General features: G+C 38.4%; 1 protein-coding gene across 3 annotated transcripts in view; it reads right to left on the reverse strand.

The window, feature by feature from the left end:
• DGKB (diacylglycerol kinase beta) overlaps positions 1-19,577 on the reverse strand; it is a 495,108-nt gene that overhangs the window by 293,461 nt on the left and 182,070 nt on the right. For all 3 annotated transcript variants that reach the window (XM_032784097.2, XM_032784098.2, XM_032784096.2), the window contains one exon: positions 10,846-10,920. In XM_032784097.2, coding sequence (XP_032639988.1) covers positions 10,846-10,920 — 75 coding nt within the window. The remainder of the gene's footprint in view (positions 1-10,845; positions 10,921-19,577) is intronic.

The raw sequence follows: 19,577 nt of genomic DNA on the forward strand, positions 1-19,577 counted from the left end.
AAAAATGTTAAAATGTATTACCGACACGCGAAACCTTAAATTAGAGTGAATAAATGAAGACTCGGCACACCGCTTCTGAAAGGTTACCAACCCCTGATCTACATTAAGACACCTAAACACCTAGCTACATGCACCCCCAGATCCACTGCAAAATAAACCAAACCAAAACTTAAAAATAGCTGTAGCTTAATGATCTAAGAACATCCATGTTTAATGATTCATATTTGTAGCAGCTTTTTGTTCATCACATCATTTTTGCTGGTGGTACAGCTTATTCTTTTCCAAAGTTCGAAACACAAATGATGTTTTGTTCACCCATCAAAAAATATTCTGCACATACTCAATAAGTCAACAAATACATAATTTAGACCAATTATGAAAACAAAGGAAGGAAAATTCAAATTCAAATATCCTAGATTTGTTTGTTTTTAAGAGCCTAATCCTGTAACCTTCACTTAGTTCTACAAATAAATCATGGCAGGACAAATGTTCAGAAGCTATGGTGCTAAAGTGGTTGTGCACATGTCGCAAATGTTAATATCCAGGTTTAATTTTCAGTTTTGCTTTGTATCCTCCCCACAAACACAAACAAATATAATTGGAATATATAAATTACAGAAGTATTTTAGATCAACCATATTCTGAATGAATGTTCAGGTCTACTCTGAAGTATTTTATATTTATACACAGTAACTTCTCCAAACAGTGAACCTTTACAATTGTACCATGAACTTCACATAATGTTTCTTCTGGCTTTGAATAAATGAATGTATACATACAGCCCATTAACTACAAATACAGTTTTCAATCCTGCATTAATGATTAATAATGGTTCTCATATGGTTTCACTCAAACACAGTAAAAGTCATCATTGTAAATAAGGAATGGGATGGATTTTCTAATATAGCTTGAAGGAAGGTATAAATATGGTCTATCAAGATTTCTCTAGTCAATTAGAATGTTACTGGCACCTACAGTCTCCAATCTACAGAACAAATTTTTTTGAACAGTTTGACGGAAATGTTGGTCCTGATTCTCATTTATACAAAGGCCCGTTTATACCACTGTGGCAGTATAAAGTAGGCTTAAAGTGGAATTAAATTTACACTTAATTTAAGTGTACTGTGCACAGTCAGAACACTAAAATGAGCCTTATTGTACATGAGAATCACACCTACTATCCTTAACTTGCTCAGAAAATTGTCCAGTTACCATTGCTTTACCTATAATAGCCACAGTTAATTAAAAATATAAAATACTTAATTTATAGTGGATCTGTGTTTAACAGTAACTGTATATGGATGTATTTTTTCAGCCATTTCAATTCTCTTTGCTCAGACTTACATCACCATTGTATAGAGATACGACCAATGAGAATTCATTTTGTTCATAATATAATGAGATTTTTAAAATTGCATTAAAAATAGATGATAAAGACTAGACATATAAAAGCAGGACTGCTCATCTGCCAGTAATGTATTTTTCCCCTAGTACAGTGTTACTCAGATGTAGCCACTAGGGGCTTTTCTTGCAGCCACAGCCTCCTGGACTGTGATGGGCGGGGGGCGGGGGGAATACAGTGGCCCCTCCCCTCCTTCTTGCTCTTTAATGCACCACCTTGGTCTTGGTGCTCGGGCCATCAGAAGGGGTTAGGCTATGCCCCCCTCTGGAGACATCGAGGGCATAACACTGGAGGAGCAGCTAGCCAGTGAATTCCCCAACTTCTCAGTGGCAGTAGACGCAGGCTTTGGCCTTCAGCCCTGGGCTCTGGCTGTGAAATGGCAGGCCCCAGCCTCTGGCCATGGGGCTTTGGGCTCCAGCCCCCTGCTGCCTCCCAGGTCCTCCATCTACCAACCTACATTGCCCCTGGCCCCCACTACCTCCCCTGACCCCTACCCAGGGCTTAATTTGTCTCCAGGCATGCTAGGGCTGCGTAAGTCTGCTGTGACAAGTGATGAAAGTGATACTAATAAATATACAAGTAACAACAGACTTATGAGCTAGCAACAAATAAATTACGATTTGGGTGTGTATATGTACATATTTATTTGTTTTTCCTAAAGCTAATTAAGTATTTTAGGAAAAAAGTGTGAGAGCAACCACCAGCAAGAGTTGGTAGCCGCAATCTGAGGCCACCAACAAATTTGTTTTGAGAACCCCTACCCTAGTACTACATACATACAAATCATATTGCAAGCCTGTTGTTAACTATCATGGGCAAACATCCATTACATCAGTTATCCCCAGAGAAATCAAACAGACTACAAGAAATAGTAGTTTGGATTTCTTAAAAATATGCATCATACTATCAAATTTCTCTCTACCAAAATCCATACTGAGTTTGCTAGTAGATCATATTCTATTTTGATATCAGATTTGTTTCTTTTGGTGCAATTAAAAAATTATTGCCATTAAAAGAACATTTCATGCATTCCTTCTATACAAGATACTACTTGTTTTTATACCACTTACCACAATACCTTGTGCCAAGCATTGCTGAATCACATAACTCATTTTCACTAAAGATCTGAATCATTTGCAATTGAGCCAATTATATTGAACTGGCTTAAGAGCATATAGTGTAGTGTTTCCACACTAGCCGAGTAGAATCACATTAGGAACACTTGAAGATTTGTCCCACATCCACACTAGCTCTGTCTTAACCCATTTCAGTTGTAATGGCCTTTCAATACCTATGACACAGTTCCTGCTCAGCTCCGAAGAAGTGAGCTGTAGCTCATGAAAGCTTATGCTGAAATAAATTTGTTAGTCTCTAAGGGGCCACAAGTACTCCTGTTCTTTCTCCTGGAAGTAGAGCTTTCTGCATGGAAACTTCACAAGCTCAGCAATGCTGTATGGGATAGTAGCTGAGGGACGACCACCAGTCTGCAACCATTATGGCAGAGAAGTGGCTGAGATTGGAATGATGTAAGATCAGATAGTACTGATCCTGATAACACATAGTCCACTTGGACTGGTACTTTAGCATGGTTGGTACTGAAAAGTTGTGTGTGTGAATGCAAGGTGTGTCACAATCAACTGAAGCAGTAAAATGTTATTTAGCATGCTGTATTTCTCTAGTGCAGGAAAGGTCAAAGAGCCAAAAAGAGAATGAAACACAAGGGCCTACTCTTCAAAATTCCAACCAATTTAAAAACTTGTGGCTTAAACCATGGTGTCCTGAACAGGTTTTAAAAACAGTTTTTCCCAGGGCAGATTAGGCCCACATGTTTGGAAAAGGAAAGCAAACTTAAATACTCATTGCAATTGGGTTGTTTTCTAATCACATTTTTTGCTTTTTATTATTTATTATTGTTATTATAACTTTATCTGTTCTGTATGTACTGTATCAGCTACAGCATTAATTTCTAATTCCAGCTAATTTCAACAATCTGATTTACAGAAAAACCATTTTAAACATTATTAAAACTAAATTACTACTATTACTTTCATTTGGAAACCTGTACATGAAAGCTACTCTGAGATCTTACATTTATGATAACTAAGGCTGGCTTTACAGGTGGAAGGATAATAAAATAGTACTGAACCAACAAACATGTTAGAACTCTAATATAGTCTCTAAAACAACTTTTCTCTAAAGTCTAGCATAAACCACGTACAGGAGAACCTCAGAGTTACAAACACCTCAGGAATGGAGGTTGTTCGTAATTCTGAACAAAATGTTATGGTTGTTCTTTCCAAGTTTACAATTGAACATTGACTTAATACAGTTTTGAAACTTTGCTATGAAGAAAAATGCTGCTTTTACCATCTTAATTTAAATGAAACCAGCACAAAAACAGTTTCCTTACCGTGTCAAATCATTTTTTAAAACTTTCCCTTTAGTTTTTTAGCAATTTACATTTCACACAATACTGTACCATATTTGCTTTTTCTTTTTTTTTTTTTGTCTGTGCTGCTGCCTGATTGCAGATATCCAGTTCCAAATGATGTGTGTGGTTAACTGGTCAGTTCATAACTCTGGTGTTCATAACTATGAGGTTCTACTGTACTCAGAATATACCTGCACTTATCTCAGATGACCTGTATAACTCTTTCATGTCTTTGCTACTTGTAAGTAATGTAACCTAATATCTCAGTCAGACACAGAAATACTGTTGGCGTTTTTACCTTGATGCAGTATATGGATGGGGGAGGGTGGAGAGGGGAAGATGAGGAAAGCTTACTCTTGTCACTACTTCTTCAGAGTAAATTAGAGATAGATTTTAGCAGGTTTCCACTGAAGCAAGGGTATGACCCCATCGGTTTCTCCCCTTTCCAGGTGATCTCTGCCACTTACTTGTTTCTCCTTCTCTATACACAGAATCCTGGGATTAACTGACTTAAATCAACTGATGTATCATTTCTATCTATCTAATTCATCATTAAACCCCCTTAAACCAAGCACCCATAGAGCAGAACAGAGCCCAAGGACATAGCAATTTGTTGTGGAAATATTTACTTCTTAATTATATTTACTGTCCCATACAAAAATTGGATGCTAACATGAATATCAATGACTGAAATTGCTTATTTTCTGGACTCTATTCTATGAATGGAAAACTAAACACAGCTTTTCTCTCCATCCAGGCTGCCAAAGCTGGCTCAAGTTGGCCGTGTAACTGGACAGCACACACTCTATCCTCATTATAACACTCAGTTACAGTGTTGTCTACACTGAAAAGACACTATTCATGAGATGATAATTACAGTAAATCACTCTAATAAAATCACTTTAATTAAACATGCTGTTTATTACAGTGAGGGGCAAAATATTTCTCTCCTGAGGACTACATTTTAATGTGAGAAGATTAACTAGTATGTGGGTGCCAACCAGCTGAATAGTTGAAAAATACTGATTTTCAGACAGCACTGTCTGCAAACTAAGGGTGCAACAGCTTTCAACCCAACAGATTAGAGAACAAATTTAATAATGTATTTGCAAATATAAGACCCCAATCCTTCAGTGCGTTGTGTACAGGGAGATCTTTTGTACTTGTGTGGAACCCCACTTAATTCAAGAGATTCCATACCGATGAAAGCTTCTGCTCATGCAGAATGCATTTTACGGTCAGGGTCTAAATTCATATTTTGATGGCCAACGTAAGTCATTCAAGTCGCAAATGTTGGCAATTGATGTGGATATTATACCAGTCCATAAATATGCTCTGTGTTTTCCTTAAATAAGATTTATGGACCTATTTAGGAATCTATCACATAAAACAAAACAAAAATGGTACAAGGCAGTATATGTTAATTAATGATAGACCACCAGACTAACATGGATGTGAAAGGATAATTCTGATGTAGGATAAATGACCTCCATTTAAGTGAAATTCATTTAACCTAATTAATGCCAAACACATAGTAAAGAGGCACTGTACAAATATGTAGTAAAAAGCCATCACGTTATAATTAGCCTACAATCTATGTTAATGACAAGACACAAGAGGTGGATGAAAAACAAGGATGAGTGGGGAGAGGGAAACTGAGATAACTATGGTATGAACATGTTACATATAGATTAAGTGTGTAAACAATGTAGCTCACCGGCTGCCTAGCCATTAACAGGCACTGTTCTGTGCACAGCACAGCAGTAAGCAGTCTTAAGGAAGGATTTAGTAAAAGGAAAATAACACTTTCCAGATTTTGAAGAGAAGTTTATAACACATGGAAGAAACTACAGAGTTGCTTGTGGGAGGAGATTAATGTACTGCATGCTGGAAAAATAAGTTGCTGGAGTGAAGACGGTGGTTGATGATGCATGAAGGTAATGGGTCTGGTTGGCAGAGCGCAGCTCAGCCGTGAAATGCCTTAAAGGTGGAGATATTCAGCTTCTATTTATATCTGATATGATGGAGAAAAGGAACCAGTGACGGGTCTCAAAGAGCAGGGTGACAGAACTGAAGCAATGAGTCAGATGATTTTGGCAGTAACTTTTTGAATGGACTTGATACTAACAAAGTTACAGTAGTGAGGCCAAAAAGGAGGAGATTACAGTAATTTAGATGCTAATTAAAAAAAAAACAAAACCTGGATGGGAGCTTTGGCACTCCAGACAGACAAGGAAGGGTAGCTCATGATTGTGTTAAAAATACTTTAAAATAAACAATTCAGTTGTCAGGTAACACAGGTAGGTACTGTATATCTGTGTATTTAATACTTTATATACTCCCTTCCTTTATTGAACAACAGGGAAAACAAGTTGTTGAAAATATACACGTATAGACAAGGTTTAAGTTATATCTGCTACCATTTATTCTGAGTCTTTATCCACTTGTATTATATTCTTAGGGTTTTAGTTATGACAGCAGCAGGGGGCCATGACAGGCTACAGATTTTCTTTGGGTAAAACATAACTCTCTTTAAAGGGAGCAAGTATCAGAGGGGTAGCCATGTTAGTCTGGATCGTAAAAGTGGGTATTCACCCACGAAAGCTCATGCGTCAATACGTCTGTTAGTCTATAAGGTGCCACAGGACTCTTTCCTGCTTTTAAAGGGAGCAGTCCTTAAGAAAAATCATGGACTCACAATTTTGTTTGGAAGGCTGTGCACCACCACCTTTACTTGGCAACGTTTGTCTTCTAAGTAACAGTTCTGGAGTGTATATCTACTTCTCCGAAAGGCCCCATAGACCCCTGGATGTGTAACAACGAAATGAGCATGAACACACTGTGATAATAGCTTTCAATAATCAAGGAAAAACTCTCATTCTCAAAATAGCTCTGTCATTTGTGAAGTCACAATGGCCAAGTTGCTATAGATTTCCCACTGCACTACAGAGAAAGTTGTGAAGATTCATGCTGCAGACTTATGATGTCTTTTAAGTGGATGGTAGGGAAAGTTTTTGTGGTACAAACTTCTATATGAATTCCTAAAAATGACATTTTACCAAATTAAGTGCTTAAGACAGTTAACACAAGTACAGTTTTTGTGGACATAATTCTCATTATCAGGTATAAAATAATATAAATTAGACATTTCAAATAAAGCACTTAATGTAATATGGTTTTTTTCAGATGGACAAAGCCTTTGATAAATGGTGACCTCTCTATAGAGTCATGTGGTCTACAGTCCAACTCCTATTCATCCAACTAGTATTTACCTCTCTGTAAGGTGAATAATGACTGAATTTCAGATTCTTCAAGATCATTAAATCCACAATAACAGTTGTTGACAGAAGTAGAAGGCTCCTATAGAGATATAACAACCAAACACGGAAACTCTTTTCAAGGCTGAAAACACAGGTGCTAGTCACAAATTACACAATGTATCTGCCTGGCAATTTTCATGTCACTTTGTTAACTGTGGCAGTCTATAACTGTGCAGTACCTTTTATATTTGTCTTCAGCTGCTGCATTTGCAGGGTTTTGCACCCTTATCTTTCTGCTCCCTAATAAAGAATGTCTAAACCATTAATTAATGTGCCAATGCTTAGAGGACTGCTGCTCCTAGGCTGAGCAGCAGTTGATTTTGGGAGCCTGCAGCTGGTCTGTGGTGAGAAACTAATGTCCCTGAGTCAGATGTGGTGTGATTTGTTTATTGAAATCATGTATATGTTTTTATCTACACTATGTACAAGAGTGATCTCAATCTTAAACTGAGATAGACCCAACCAAACACAGCTCTGAAAATCGGAGCTTAGCCAGTCTGAGACACCGCCAGGATGTTGTAGACTGGGACGTAGGCAGTTAGACCTAATAGTCAGAGCAGTGGTGATCATCCCTAGTGCTCACATCAGTGAACCAGAGGTCAGAGAGGAGACAGAGTCAAGCCAAGTGTCAGAGACGGAGTAAATGGGGTGGGGTGTAAAAGCAGGGATTTGAAACAAGGCTGGAGGGGAGGGACCAGGAACAGGACAGGAAGGCAGGAATCAGGAACAAGGCAGGGCTCAAGAGTCAGGTGCAAAGGCATCATTCAATGTAGCAGCCACCCAGAGATTCATCTAGCTGCTAAGACAACTTTCTGTGACTCTTTCTGGCTTAAACAGTGAATTTGAGGCAACTGAAGAGGCCATAAATCTCCTCCAGTGGGGAGTTTGGTGGATGGTGCCTATGGTGAGCTATGCTCCACTAGCCCACACTCTCTGCTGGTACAAGCAAATGGCTGAGTGGTGGCTGAAGACTGCCTGGGGACCTGTGTTTGAGACCCCTGATCACTTACACAGGAGATCTCCATCCATCCTCTGAACTGCTATAGAATATTTCCCTCTGAGATGATCCGACCATTTCCCAGTCACGATACAGAGAGCAGCAGCAGATCCAACACATTGACCTCTACTAACCTGTTACTCTTCAGCAGATTCATCATCATATGCACAGTAACTGTTGTTCTAAAAGGTACAATCTCCTTCTGAAATGCTTTGTTGAATACGAGAAAATTAGTGGGGAAAGTTGAATCCACTGTTTCCAGAATTTATCTGAACTCCTCAAAAAATTACAGATATAAGATTCCATTAATGGGCCAACTTTGCCCCTGTCTCCATCTGGGCTGAGGCTCAATTGGTACTGCAGCAGCAGCAGCAGCAGCTCAATTCTGTGGATGGGCCCTCTGAGGCAATATGCACTGGGAAAAGGCTATGGGCATTCCATCATAGAGATGAGGCTGAGGGATCCAGCCAGTGGGTTCTAATTACTTCCACAAAATGCTACAGCTTCATACCTGTTCTGCAGTCTGGGGGTTTCCTACTCTCCTGGTTCCCTTGCATGTTTGTTCAGTGTTCTTAACAGCACAAAGATCCCCAGTGAAAATAAACTGAAAACTTTCAACTAATAATAACTGAACAGAAAACAATGAAAGTGCACGGTAATAATATAAACATTACGTAAGTCCGGTAAACATATCTGAAGTGAAATGAAATGCTCAATAAAATAGTCCCAAGAGAGAAAATTTAAATGGATTATGGTGATCATGAAAAATGTGAATAAAATAAATATTTATGTTGCATTTATATAGCCCTTTTCAATTTAGTAATAGTGGTGGGAAATGTATTCTTCTTGATTATTTCTCGTTGTGGTATTCAACTCCTCTCCATATTTCCCTTTACTCGAAATGCAATATGTGGTGAAATTTAATAAATATAAAGTTTTGACTGACAATCTAAAATAATTGGCTTGTGTTTGATAAAACGCCTACAAAAAAGCAAACAAAAATGGGTAAATGAATTAGATAATGGGTTTAATTCAACTGTCTGGAGTTTCACAGAACCAACTTCCTGCAAAAGGGACAAATTATATACAGTCCACACTCTAGTGCCTGAATGAAGAAGGGCTGGTAAGAGATACCTGGAAACATGTGATTATTCATTTCTATGGAATAAATAAAAAAAACTTAATTAAATGCAATGCCTGCTTGAAAATTGATTAGAAACACTAAGTAAAACAGTTAGTTTCCTAATTAGAAGAGAAAATCAAAAAAACACCGTTATGGTTCAAAGAGAGATGGCGTTTGAAAGTTGAGACTCCCAGTTTAAGGCTTTGAGTCTGCACTTAATACTGCCCTCTTGTGCCTTAAAACACATTCTCCCTTTATATCATCACAAGTTATCTGACAAAATGTTACAAAGTAAAATACAAACTACAATTACTGTACAGTACACAGAGACTCCATACTTGGTTTGATTTTTAAGTCTCAATGAAAATTACAAAATAAGCTAAGTTTGAAGAAAGCTATTTCAGTAGCTTTAAAAACTGTCAAGTTGGTACTCATTCTGAAGTTTGGGGTCTGAAGGAGTATACAGTTAATAAAATGGTGAGGGTGCTCATCATGCCCTTGTAAGATTTAGCAATAACTCCCGATATAGCATGCTATAATTTCCCAATCCATTCATGTTTGGTCTATGCCCCAAGGTGAGTTTAATGGAAAAAAAAAAAAAAAGTCAAAGTCCTCAAAACAATAAGAGTAAAAACCAAACAACTGCCTTTGCATCAGATGCAGGAGAATATCATAGGCAGGAAAAGATATATAATGGATCCTAAAGTTTCAAGGTTTTTCCAATATATTTTTTCTCCATTCCACAGAGTCTAAGTTTCTATTTTCGTTTAGAAGAAACAGCCAACACAATGCAACACATCTTGAAAACCCAACTCTTAAAAAAGCCTGAGCCTGATTTGCCCTCACTTGTAACAATTTTACATCAATATAAAACTGCAATGATATTAATGGATTTACGCTGGTATAAAAGGAGATTTAGGCCCTGAGTCTCCAGCCTTCATAATGTAAGCAGCAATGGCAGAAACTCTTTACCATACTCCATTCTTAGTGACTTAAAGTCACTCTAGTTGGTTATTTGCTACCCATTCGCTCCTTTCACTGGAAGCCTGATGGAAGTGGGAGAAGCAGGGAAGGGGCATGTCGGGTAGATTTGAGAACCAGAGGGACTGCTGCAGACAGCATAACCTAGATAAGACCTTAGGCTCTTCTAAATTATGTCAACTGCCATTTTTGTTCCCGGTGGCTCCAGGATCTATGGAGTGAGAAGATGCCTTCGGGCCAGTGTCATTTTTTGGGAAAAATATTCCATAGTTAGGAGACAGAAGAAAATATTTCTACTACAGCTTTTTGAGCTGCTCAGATATATGGAACATTACAGGCAATCATGAGGTGAGGGGGAAATCAGAGTACAGATTTGACACTGCATTCTGGGCTATCAATACCACATATATGATATGTAGTTTTATATATGTACATACACATATAATTTTTTTCATTTCTGCAGTTAATACATAAATATGTGCTGCTGACACATTCAAAACATACCATATCTTATGTGTATCAGGCTGTTTATTTAATTAGGCAGTATTTTATTAAATGAGTTCCTGGTAATGCTATTAGCCTTTGACTTACCCTGGCATTGGTCCATTTCCAGCAAGACCGTAAACTTGACGAGGATTTAAAAGGTACTGAAATTTTCTGTAAATTCTGCAGAGGCGAAAAAGTTAGGAAAAAGTGCTTAGTAATTTTTTTTAATGAATAAGTTATGCTTTTGGATTAAAAAAACAAACGAAAGAAATTTGGATAAAAGAACTTAAGCAGTTAACATAAATTGTACCTTGATAAATTTAATAATTTAAGATAAAATCTCACATTATTACAATAAAGCAAATCAAATATATGATTGTTTCTGCTACAATTTATATAGCCTTGTAGATATGCATACAGCTTTTCACATATAGCATTGAGACAAGGTTCAAATACAGAGTATATAAATAACAGGTGAGTAGACATCATTAGCACGTGGGTGGGATAGATATGGTGACAAAGCACGAGATGAGGCAAAAAAGCACTTGGGAAAGCTTCTGGGTACAAAATTTTAGAAGCACAATTTTAATTGCAGGTATAATTATTGGCATAAAATTACAGGCATAATTAATTGTGGATGCAAATGCTAGCATTTAGACATCTACTTGATTTGAGGGTGCAATCAGATGGCAAAGTAGTAGTGTTTTTACCCACAAAAAATTACAAAATCATTTTTATTTTCCCCAGTGTTTTATATATGGGAATTTTGGGTTGTAATAATTGGAGCTGTCATGTTCTGACCATTTACTGAAAATATGTAGGAATGCAAATGGGGAGCACCTGATAGGGCAGGCTGATCCAGAAACAGGAATCATCATGAAAAAAAGGTGTGGAGTCATCACTAGGAGACAAAATTAGTGTGAAAGTGCCGAGCAGAGGGTGCATGGGGAGAGTACAAGTATAGTAGAAGAGCAGAGCAGAGATGTATGAAGTAATCATGAAGAGGCTTAAAAAGCCTTAGTTAAAATTAAGTGTTTTCCACAAATATCGATGTCACAATGGGACTTATTGATATAGTTATATAAAGATTTGCTGTATCCCATAACCAAAGATAGCCATCAAATATTTATTAGGATAAAGAAAACTAATTTCAAAAAGGTGGGCAAAACATTTTTTTTTATTGTAAACTTTTTGTGACTGGCACAATGGGGTCTATGTTCATGATTAGAGGTTTTAGGCACTATGATAAACAAAAAACAAACATTAATAATTTTCTGTTAAAAATTAAGCTGTCTCCTAAAACCAGGATACATGTTTTGTTTCACAGTATTTAATTGTTTAAATAATTCCTAGTAACGACTACAACTAGAATTATTCCCTTGTCATAAATATTCTTTTCCACTTCTCACCCATGGATGAGAAAATTCCTCATGGAGTGGCCCTCTGACATGATAACTGGGATCTACCATACTCATTTGAGTTCATAAAGCCTTTCCTCCTTCTTGCAACTTAAGTGCATATTTCCTCAGAATAATTGACAGGGAATCATTCATTTTAATACTGTATTAGTTTTTTCACTGTAATCTCTCTCTCCTCATCTGCTCCTTTTTAAAAGTCTCTGTTTAGTTGTTTTTTCCCTACTTTACTTCATTTTCACCCTATTTTTCCATTAGATTTTTCCTCTCTGCTCCTTTCTCCACAGATGTTCCCCTAAGCAAAATGGGAATCTAATAACATCTGAACTGAACTTTTGAACTTACAATGTCTGAATGGTTTCAAATGAGAAAAAAACAAAGTTGCCTGTACATAATCTCTATGTACTTTTTTGTAATAAATATGTAATTTACTAGGGTAGGAGAGGGAAAGGCTTTATATAAACAAACCTCTTAAAATATGGTCATCTGTAAATGACCACATTGAAGATTTTCTTTAAAGTGCGATAATTTATCAATGCTTGTCAGTCCCTTGATAAATCACCTCACCAACTCTCACTCACTCTTATTAATACAGCCCTGGTACCAGTCACGAGAGAAAGTCAATGTGTGTGACTGGCTTCATCCTGAAGATGGGCAGACTACTCTGAATTATCATGATGATTACTAAACCAGACATGTGACAGGTGGATTTTAAAATGCCCTCTGTCTGCAGTATCTTATTGATGAGAGGGCAAATGATTGCACTTTTAATTTGCTGGCTGGTGTACATATGTGCCACTGCTCTTTGATGGGCAGAATCTCTCTTAAGAGAGCACCAACCCAGAATAGCCAGTAGTCCTGTTAGGACACAACAGTTAATCTCTCTTTCAATGTCTGCTGTTAGACCTGCTCTACTTTGTGTAAATAATTAAATATTCATTGGGCCACAGACTGATTCTTTAGCCTGGTGGTCAGAGCACATCACAGGTGAGTGCCTTAAATGTTCATTAGCTATTTGGGGTGGATCATGACTCATCACCGATAATGCTGATTTTAACTACTACCTGTGCACAGTTTACAGTGCAGTCTAGTGACATTCTTACTCAATATTTTCACCACACTAATAATCTTCACCCGATCACACTGTAACGTAGAGACTAGTGAATATTTTTATCACTGCCCTCTTACTTGAACATATCCTATTCCAGCCAGTAGAGATGTTCAAGTCACCACTATCAGAATCATTCAGTGATGAGTCATGGTGAACCCACACATCTTGCTTTCTACTATTGTAACGCTAAGATTTTAATAACTTACACCTTTATGTACGTTACTCTTTGTGCAAAAGCCAGAACTCAAGAATGATTCAGTTCACACATTTACCAAGGAAGAGGAAGAAATTGCCTGTAAATGTTTCCCTTCATGTTAAACTGTAACTGGCTGAAACAATGTGAGTGATAAGCTCAAGACTGGGAAATGGAGAGTTAAATAATTTCTCTGCCCCAGTTTGATATGTAGAGTAGCAAACAACATAATTATTCTGACATGTTCTGATCAAATAAGTTGCTTTTACATGTAGAGGAGGAGAATTAAGGCACCCTGCCTTGTGACTGTATCTGGGGGATAGAGTACTGCAGACAGAATCATGAGGCAGAGTGGTGGGTAGTGCCACTGCACATAGCTCATTGGGCAGACTGCTACGTTGGGTTGGGCTGACTTTCTTGGGACTAAAATCAAGCCTTTAAAAGAATAACACAGACAACAATCTACTGAGAGCTAAAAATCATCTCTGTAAAGGAAAGGTGGCGAGACTGGGAGGAGAAATCGGTCATAAGAGTGGTCTATTGGGGCATTCATATTTAGGTGAATTTAGCTTTAAAACATCCATACTGACATGGAGAAAGGAGTAGAGCATAAGGTATAGTGAGATGTACCTTTCATTAAAAATTGTAAAAAGTAGCAACATTTCCTGCTACGACAGTCTGAATTCAAAAAGCATATTTTTGATAGATGGTGCAGAAACAGTTGCAATGCCAAATGAGTTTATGAATCCATATAAGTCATAGCTGGGACCTTGGTTGGTAGCCACTTTGAACCAAAGTTATCTGAAACAGCCAAGGTCAAACATCAGCCTGCACAGCACAGACACTGAACATGGAGTCAGCAGGAAATGTGAGTGGATGAAAGCTGATCTCTGTGCACTTGTCAAGGAAATAATTGTCCAAAATCACTTACTTGTCAGACAAACAAAATGGGAAATGAGGAGGGGAAAACACTAGCGTTGGTTATCGTATAACATCTGTATGATTTAGTAACGATGTTACATGAGAAATGTAACCTCTAATAATAAAGATTCTTGGGAAGTAATGGGTGCCACATGTGTAGCCATTTGTCAAAAATCACTTTCTGTTGATTAAACTATTCTGTCAGTGAGGCAGTAAATCTACGTATTTTATTTCTAGAAAACAGAAAGGTGCTTTGATTAGTTAGATTTAAGGATACACATATAGAAGTGTTGTCAGCTCAAGACTGGAGTCTAGAACATCTTTCAGACTAAGTGTCTTCTCAACCACTTAATTTCCATTTTACGCACACAGTATTTTTTAAATCATATGTTATGATTTGGTTTAGTATATGAAGGCTATCTTAATATCACTGTGAAATTTGCTGCACTTCTACGTAACCTCATTTATAATGGGCATATATGTTTAGTACATGAAAAGCTTGAAATTGTCAGTTTAATCTTAATGTTATTTTCCTATTATTATTTATTTAATTGTATTTTTTTCTAATCCTTTATAAACACACTTTCTATACAGCTGTAGTGTATCCTTGTTCCAAGCCAATGTTAAAATGTTGTAAACAGAGAGTCACTATCTAGCCCACCACTTAAAACGAAAGTATAATTGGAGTAAGTTTCATAGTATCCTTTATTACATACATATATCTACTAGTTGCTGAACTTTTAGTTTACTGGTATACAGATTTCTTTAAAATCTCAAGAATAAAATTGTATTAAATTATATACACTTGCCAAACCACTGCTTATTGAAAAGAATTTGAATTTTATTACCTGCAATAAAGATACTACTAGACACTGTTGAAGAAAAGAGAGGCTACTAGCCACAGTAACCATTATTCTCTGAATATGTTGCCTCAACAGATCAACATGCTGTGTGAATGCACTGTGCCAATATTCAAGAAGATACCCACTTGCCCTACTCCAAACTATTCCTCAGTTTCCTTCCCTTCAATTTCAGAGGTGTGGCTAGAATAAGAAAGAAACTAAGGGAAAGTTACAGGTATTTATAAAATTAGTTCTATAATGCTGAAACAGAAGGGTAGGTGTACACTTCCCAAAAGGCTAACTGCATTGAAATGGGTTGGTACAATATGGCGAGGGGGTAGAGTCTCTGAGCTTGAACTTCTACACTGCTATTTTTAGCCCCACAGCACAAGCCCTGTGAGCCCCAACCAGTTGATTAGATTCACTGCTATGGGCTTAGGATTTTTGGTTTTTTGGGGTTATTTTTTGCTGTGTTCATGTACCCACAGTGGAGATCTACAGAGAGAACACCATGAAGAACTATCGGATTCGTAACAAAATCTGTGACAACCTTTCTTTATTGAATGAAATTCAATTAAAAAATGTAGCTCAGCTCATCATGATCCATCAAATAAAGAAAATCCTAAGTAAAGACTGTAGAACAGCTTTCCGTAAAACATCACCTTAATCTGAGTGAGCCAAGATAATGAAATTCTAGTCTATAAAAATTAGGTGTTTTTACACTACTGTAACTTCTATTTGGGGAATGTTCCCAAATCTGACATTGCAATGAAGTACTAAAGGAAAGAGTTCTTCTCTAAAAGATTCCACTCTTCAGATGAGATGTTAAACCGACACAGTATTTCCGCTTATCTCCTTCAAGTTTTTTATCTCCTCCTAAAAAAAAGACACAACTAAAAAACAAAACCAAAAAACCCTAACTACAAAAACACACCAAAAGCACATTTCTTCCAAGAGACCTAAAATCTAGTTCTCCTTTCAAATACTATTTTACTAAATAACAAAGAAATCCAGCCTCAAAAATTCTGGGACTAACAAGGGACAATAACAAGCATTGCCAGTTAATCATTGTGGTTTTGTTACATCCTATCCTCTATCCTTTAGCTATCTAATGTCTGGGGCAGAAACCATGCACATGATTCTATATTGCCTCGTGCTTTGAGTAGTCACATTTGGACCTGTATAAAGTGTGTGCAAAGTGGGTGTAAAGTGCTATGATTTCACTTTGCACAAGTGGAAATGAGTATACAAGGTACTAAACAGTAGAGAAAAAATGCCTTATTTTGCCCTGTGCAGCCCCTGTGCTGATGCTACAGCCTATAATTATCTGTTACCTGTCCTTGGTTGCCATCCAAATAGCAATTCAAAAAAGGCATTCCAAGAAAATTTAATAAAATAAAATACTACTAATATGACCAGGTACTGAAGACTCATTCACATTTAAGATTTAATCTGTCAGCACAATATGTGCCCTTAATTACATTCTTGTTATTTTTCTGAAATGTTACTTGCACTGAGATGAAATGACCACAGCAGTACACCTTAAAGATATAGAGCAAAATCCTCTTCAGAGGATATCCTGCATATGGGCCAAGAGCACAATTTCTAGCCAGATTAGGTCTGCCTATGGTGCAAAGATCGTTCCAGATTCACTTATGGGCAGCCTCCTTGTGGTGATTGATTGGGAAGTCTCTATGAGGGCTATTTTAGATCAATTACCTGCCTTTGACACAATTAACCATAAATTATTGTTAACATCTGTATGGCTTATGCCAGTGATTAACTAATTCGCTTGAGTTGTCCCGTTTTTCTTTTCCATTGAGCATTCAGATGGTAGTTTTAGTCAATTATTTTTTTGGTCTGAGAATTTCTCCAGTGGGTGCCACAGGGTTCTATTCTGTCACCTTTACCAATACAAATTAGGAGAGACCATTAGGGGACACAGTGAATTAACTGGGCTGAGGTGCCTTAGAATGCAGACAACAATCTGCATCACCATTTCATTAAACACAGAAAGAACAGCTGATCATCTTTCTCAGTATCTAGCCAAAACTGGGGAGCAGCCAAGACAGATAAAATTAAGATTGGTGTTCGAGGCGTGGGAGTGAGTACTGGAGAAAAATGGCAGAGGTTATATTTATGCCTTCCCTTGATTAACAATTTGGAAGTCCTGCTGGAACCTTTGCTGCTTCTGGATACCCAAATAGCTGCAATGCCCAAGAATGCTTTATTTAGCATTTGGCTAGAAGACTGCAACCTAGCCTTCTGAGAGTGTCAGGGAGAGATTAAGACATTGGCACTACAAGCACTACCCTGGCTCCTGAAGTTGCATGATGACACTAGAATTTCAGCTTTAGTTGAAAATAAAATTATATTTCTAGCACTTGTGGCTTTTGAAGTAAATCTTGAAAATATGATTTGAAAGTAACTGATACAGTGATTTCTGCATGTGTTGCAGCCTGACAAAACAGTTTTAAGAAGTCTGAGATGCCCCAAGCATCGTAGTGGATGTTAGCTCTCAAATTTGTGTCTGCTGGGCCCCCCAAAGCAGAACCTCGGCAGAAGAGTTGGGGGTGGGAAGGGGCTCTCTGCCAACACTTCGTCATGGCTGTGCTGGGGTAGTGTCTCTGCTAAGCTACACTTACACACATGTGAATAGTCCCATTAAAGTCAACGTGACTATTGACATACATAAAGTTGAACACATATGTAAGTGTTTGCAGGATCAGGACTTAATACTTTAAACCCATTATTTTAATGTTTCCCTTTTGTAGTCCTCATAATATTTGGCCATTGGAGCCAGTATTATGAGGGTAGAAAACTTTTTTTATTGTTCATATTAAGGGTAGATTTACATTAGAACAAAAAGTACGTTTATTGCTCTTCATAGAACATAAGCCTAAATGGCTAACTATTAGGAGAATTATAGAGAGAATTGTTAAAATATCAAAATTAATAGGAGAGATAGAAGCCCAAATTAAATTATAATACTCCTGAGAGGATTCTGCATAACTGCGCGTCTGCAGAAAATGTCCACTCGTAGAATTCCTGAAGAAAATGGCAGGGAAGCAAAGGGATGTCACATGGGGTGGGGGTGACCAGGGGCACATTTTTGTGGGGGTACCAAACAGAGGAAAGGCACTGGGGTGTACAGGGGGTTACATGCCACTGTCCCCACCCCTATTTTTGGAGGCGCAGAGCTGCGTCTGGGCTCTGCTGACTCTGAAGCTGAATGCCACCTCCTGGGTCCTAGTGCTAGTCGTGCTCCGTTTCTGTGTACAACAGTGAGTGACCGCAGGGGGGCTGGGTAAGAGGAGATCAGGGAAATGAGGGAAGGGGTGGCAAGGAGAAGAGACAATGGAGAGGGAGTGGGGGTGGAATAGGTCAGGGGGAAGGGAATGTGGGAGTGAGGGTGGGAATGGAGAAGAAAAGGGGATAGGGGAATCACTGGGGAAAGCAGGAGTCTGGCTTGCGACATCCCCTTGGCAACAGCTGGAGCTCCCCCATTAAACAGTCCCATTGAACTCTCACGCTGACAAGCCCTTCCCCTCTACACATGGACCCCTTCAACAAGCCCTGCACATTCAGACCCCCACCCCACTGTTCCCAACCAGTTGCACATGGACCCCACCCCATCAAGCCTCATACCCCCAGCACCCAGACCCCCACACTGAACCTGCCGCACCCAGACTCCCCTTGCTGAGCCCCAATCATCTTCACCTGGATCCTCACAGAGTCCCATTGTCCCTGCGCCTGGAGCCCCTCAATGAGCCCCTGTGCACCCAGATCTCCCACTGAGCTGCCCACACCCTGATTGACCCACACAGAAACTTTACACCTAGATCTCCCCACACTAAGCTCATCTGCACTTGGATGCTGCTGAGATGAGGCTGCCCACCCACACCTGGTGCAGAGGGTCAGGGCCCTGGGGTGTTTGTGGAGCAGGTGCAGCCCTTGCACTGTTTCAGGATCAGGTGAAGCCTCACTGCTGAGTCCCTATACCAAAGGAGGTGGGGGCTTCAGGCTGATCTCCCATCTCATTGTAGCCAGTGGCCTGTGCTCCCCACTGCCATGCTGGAGCCACATTTATTTATTAATAAAATTTGCTGAATTTTGCACAATTTTGAAACATTGTGCAAATAAAATTTTTTGCTGCATAATTTTAAACTTTTTGGGGCAGAATCCCCTCAGGAGTAATTATATAAATAAATCACTAGATAGTTAATATTGGGGGTCTTGAAGCAAAAATGTTGCACAGAACCCCTCTCATCACTAACTACTGTACTAACACTTCTCTGAAAAGAATACTAGGGATGTCCAAATTTAAGGCATCACATTGTTAAAATGTACTCCTG

Source organism: Chelonoidis abingdonii, chromosome 2, assembly GCF_003597395.2.
Source record: "Chelonoidis abingdonii isolate Lonesome George chromosome 2, CheloAbing_2.0, whole genome shotgun sequence".
Classification (NCBI taxonomy): Eukaryota; Metazoa; Chordata; order Testudines; family Testudinidae; genus Chelonoidis; species Chelonoidis abingdonii.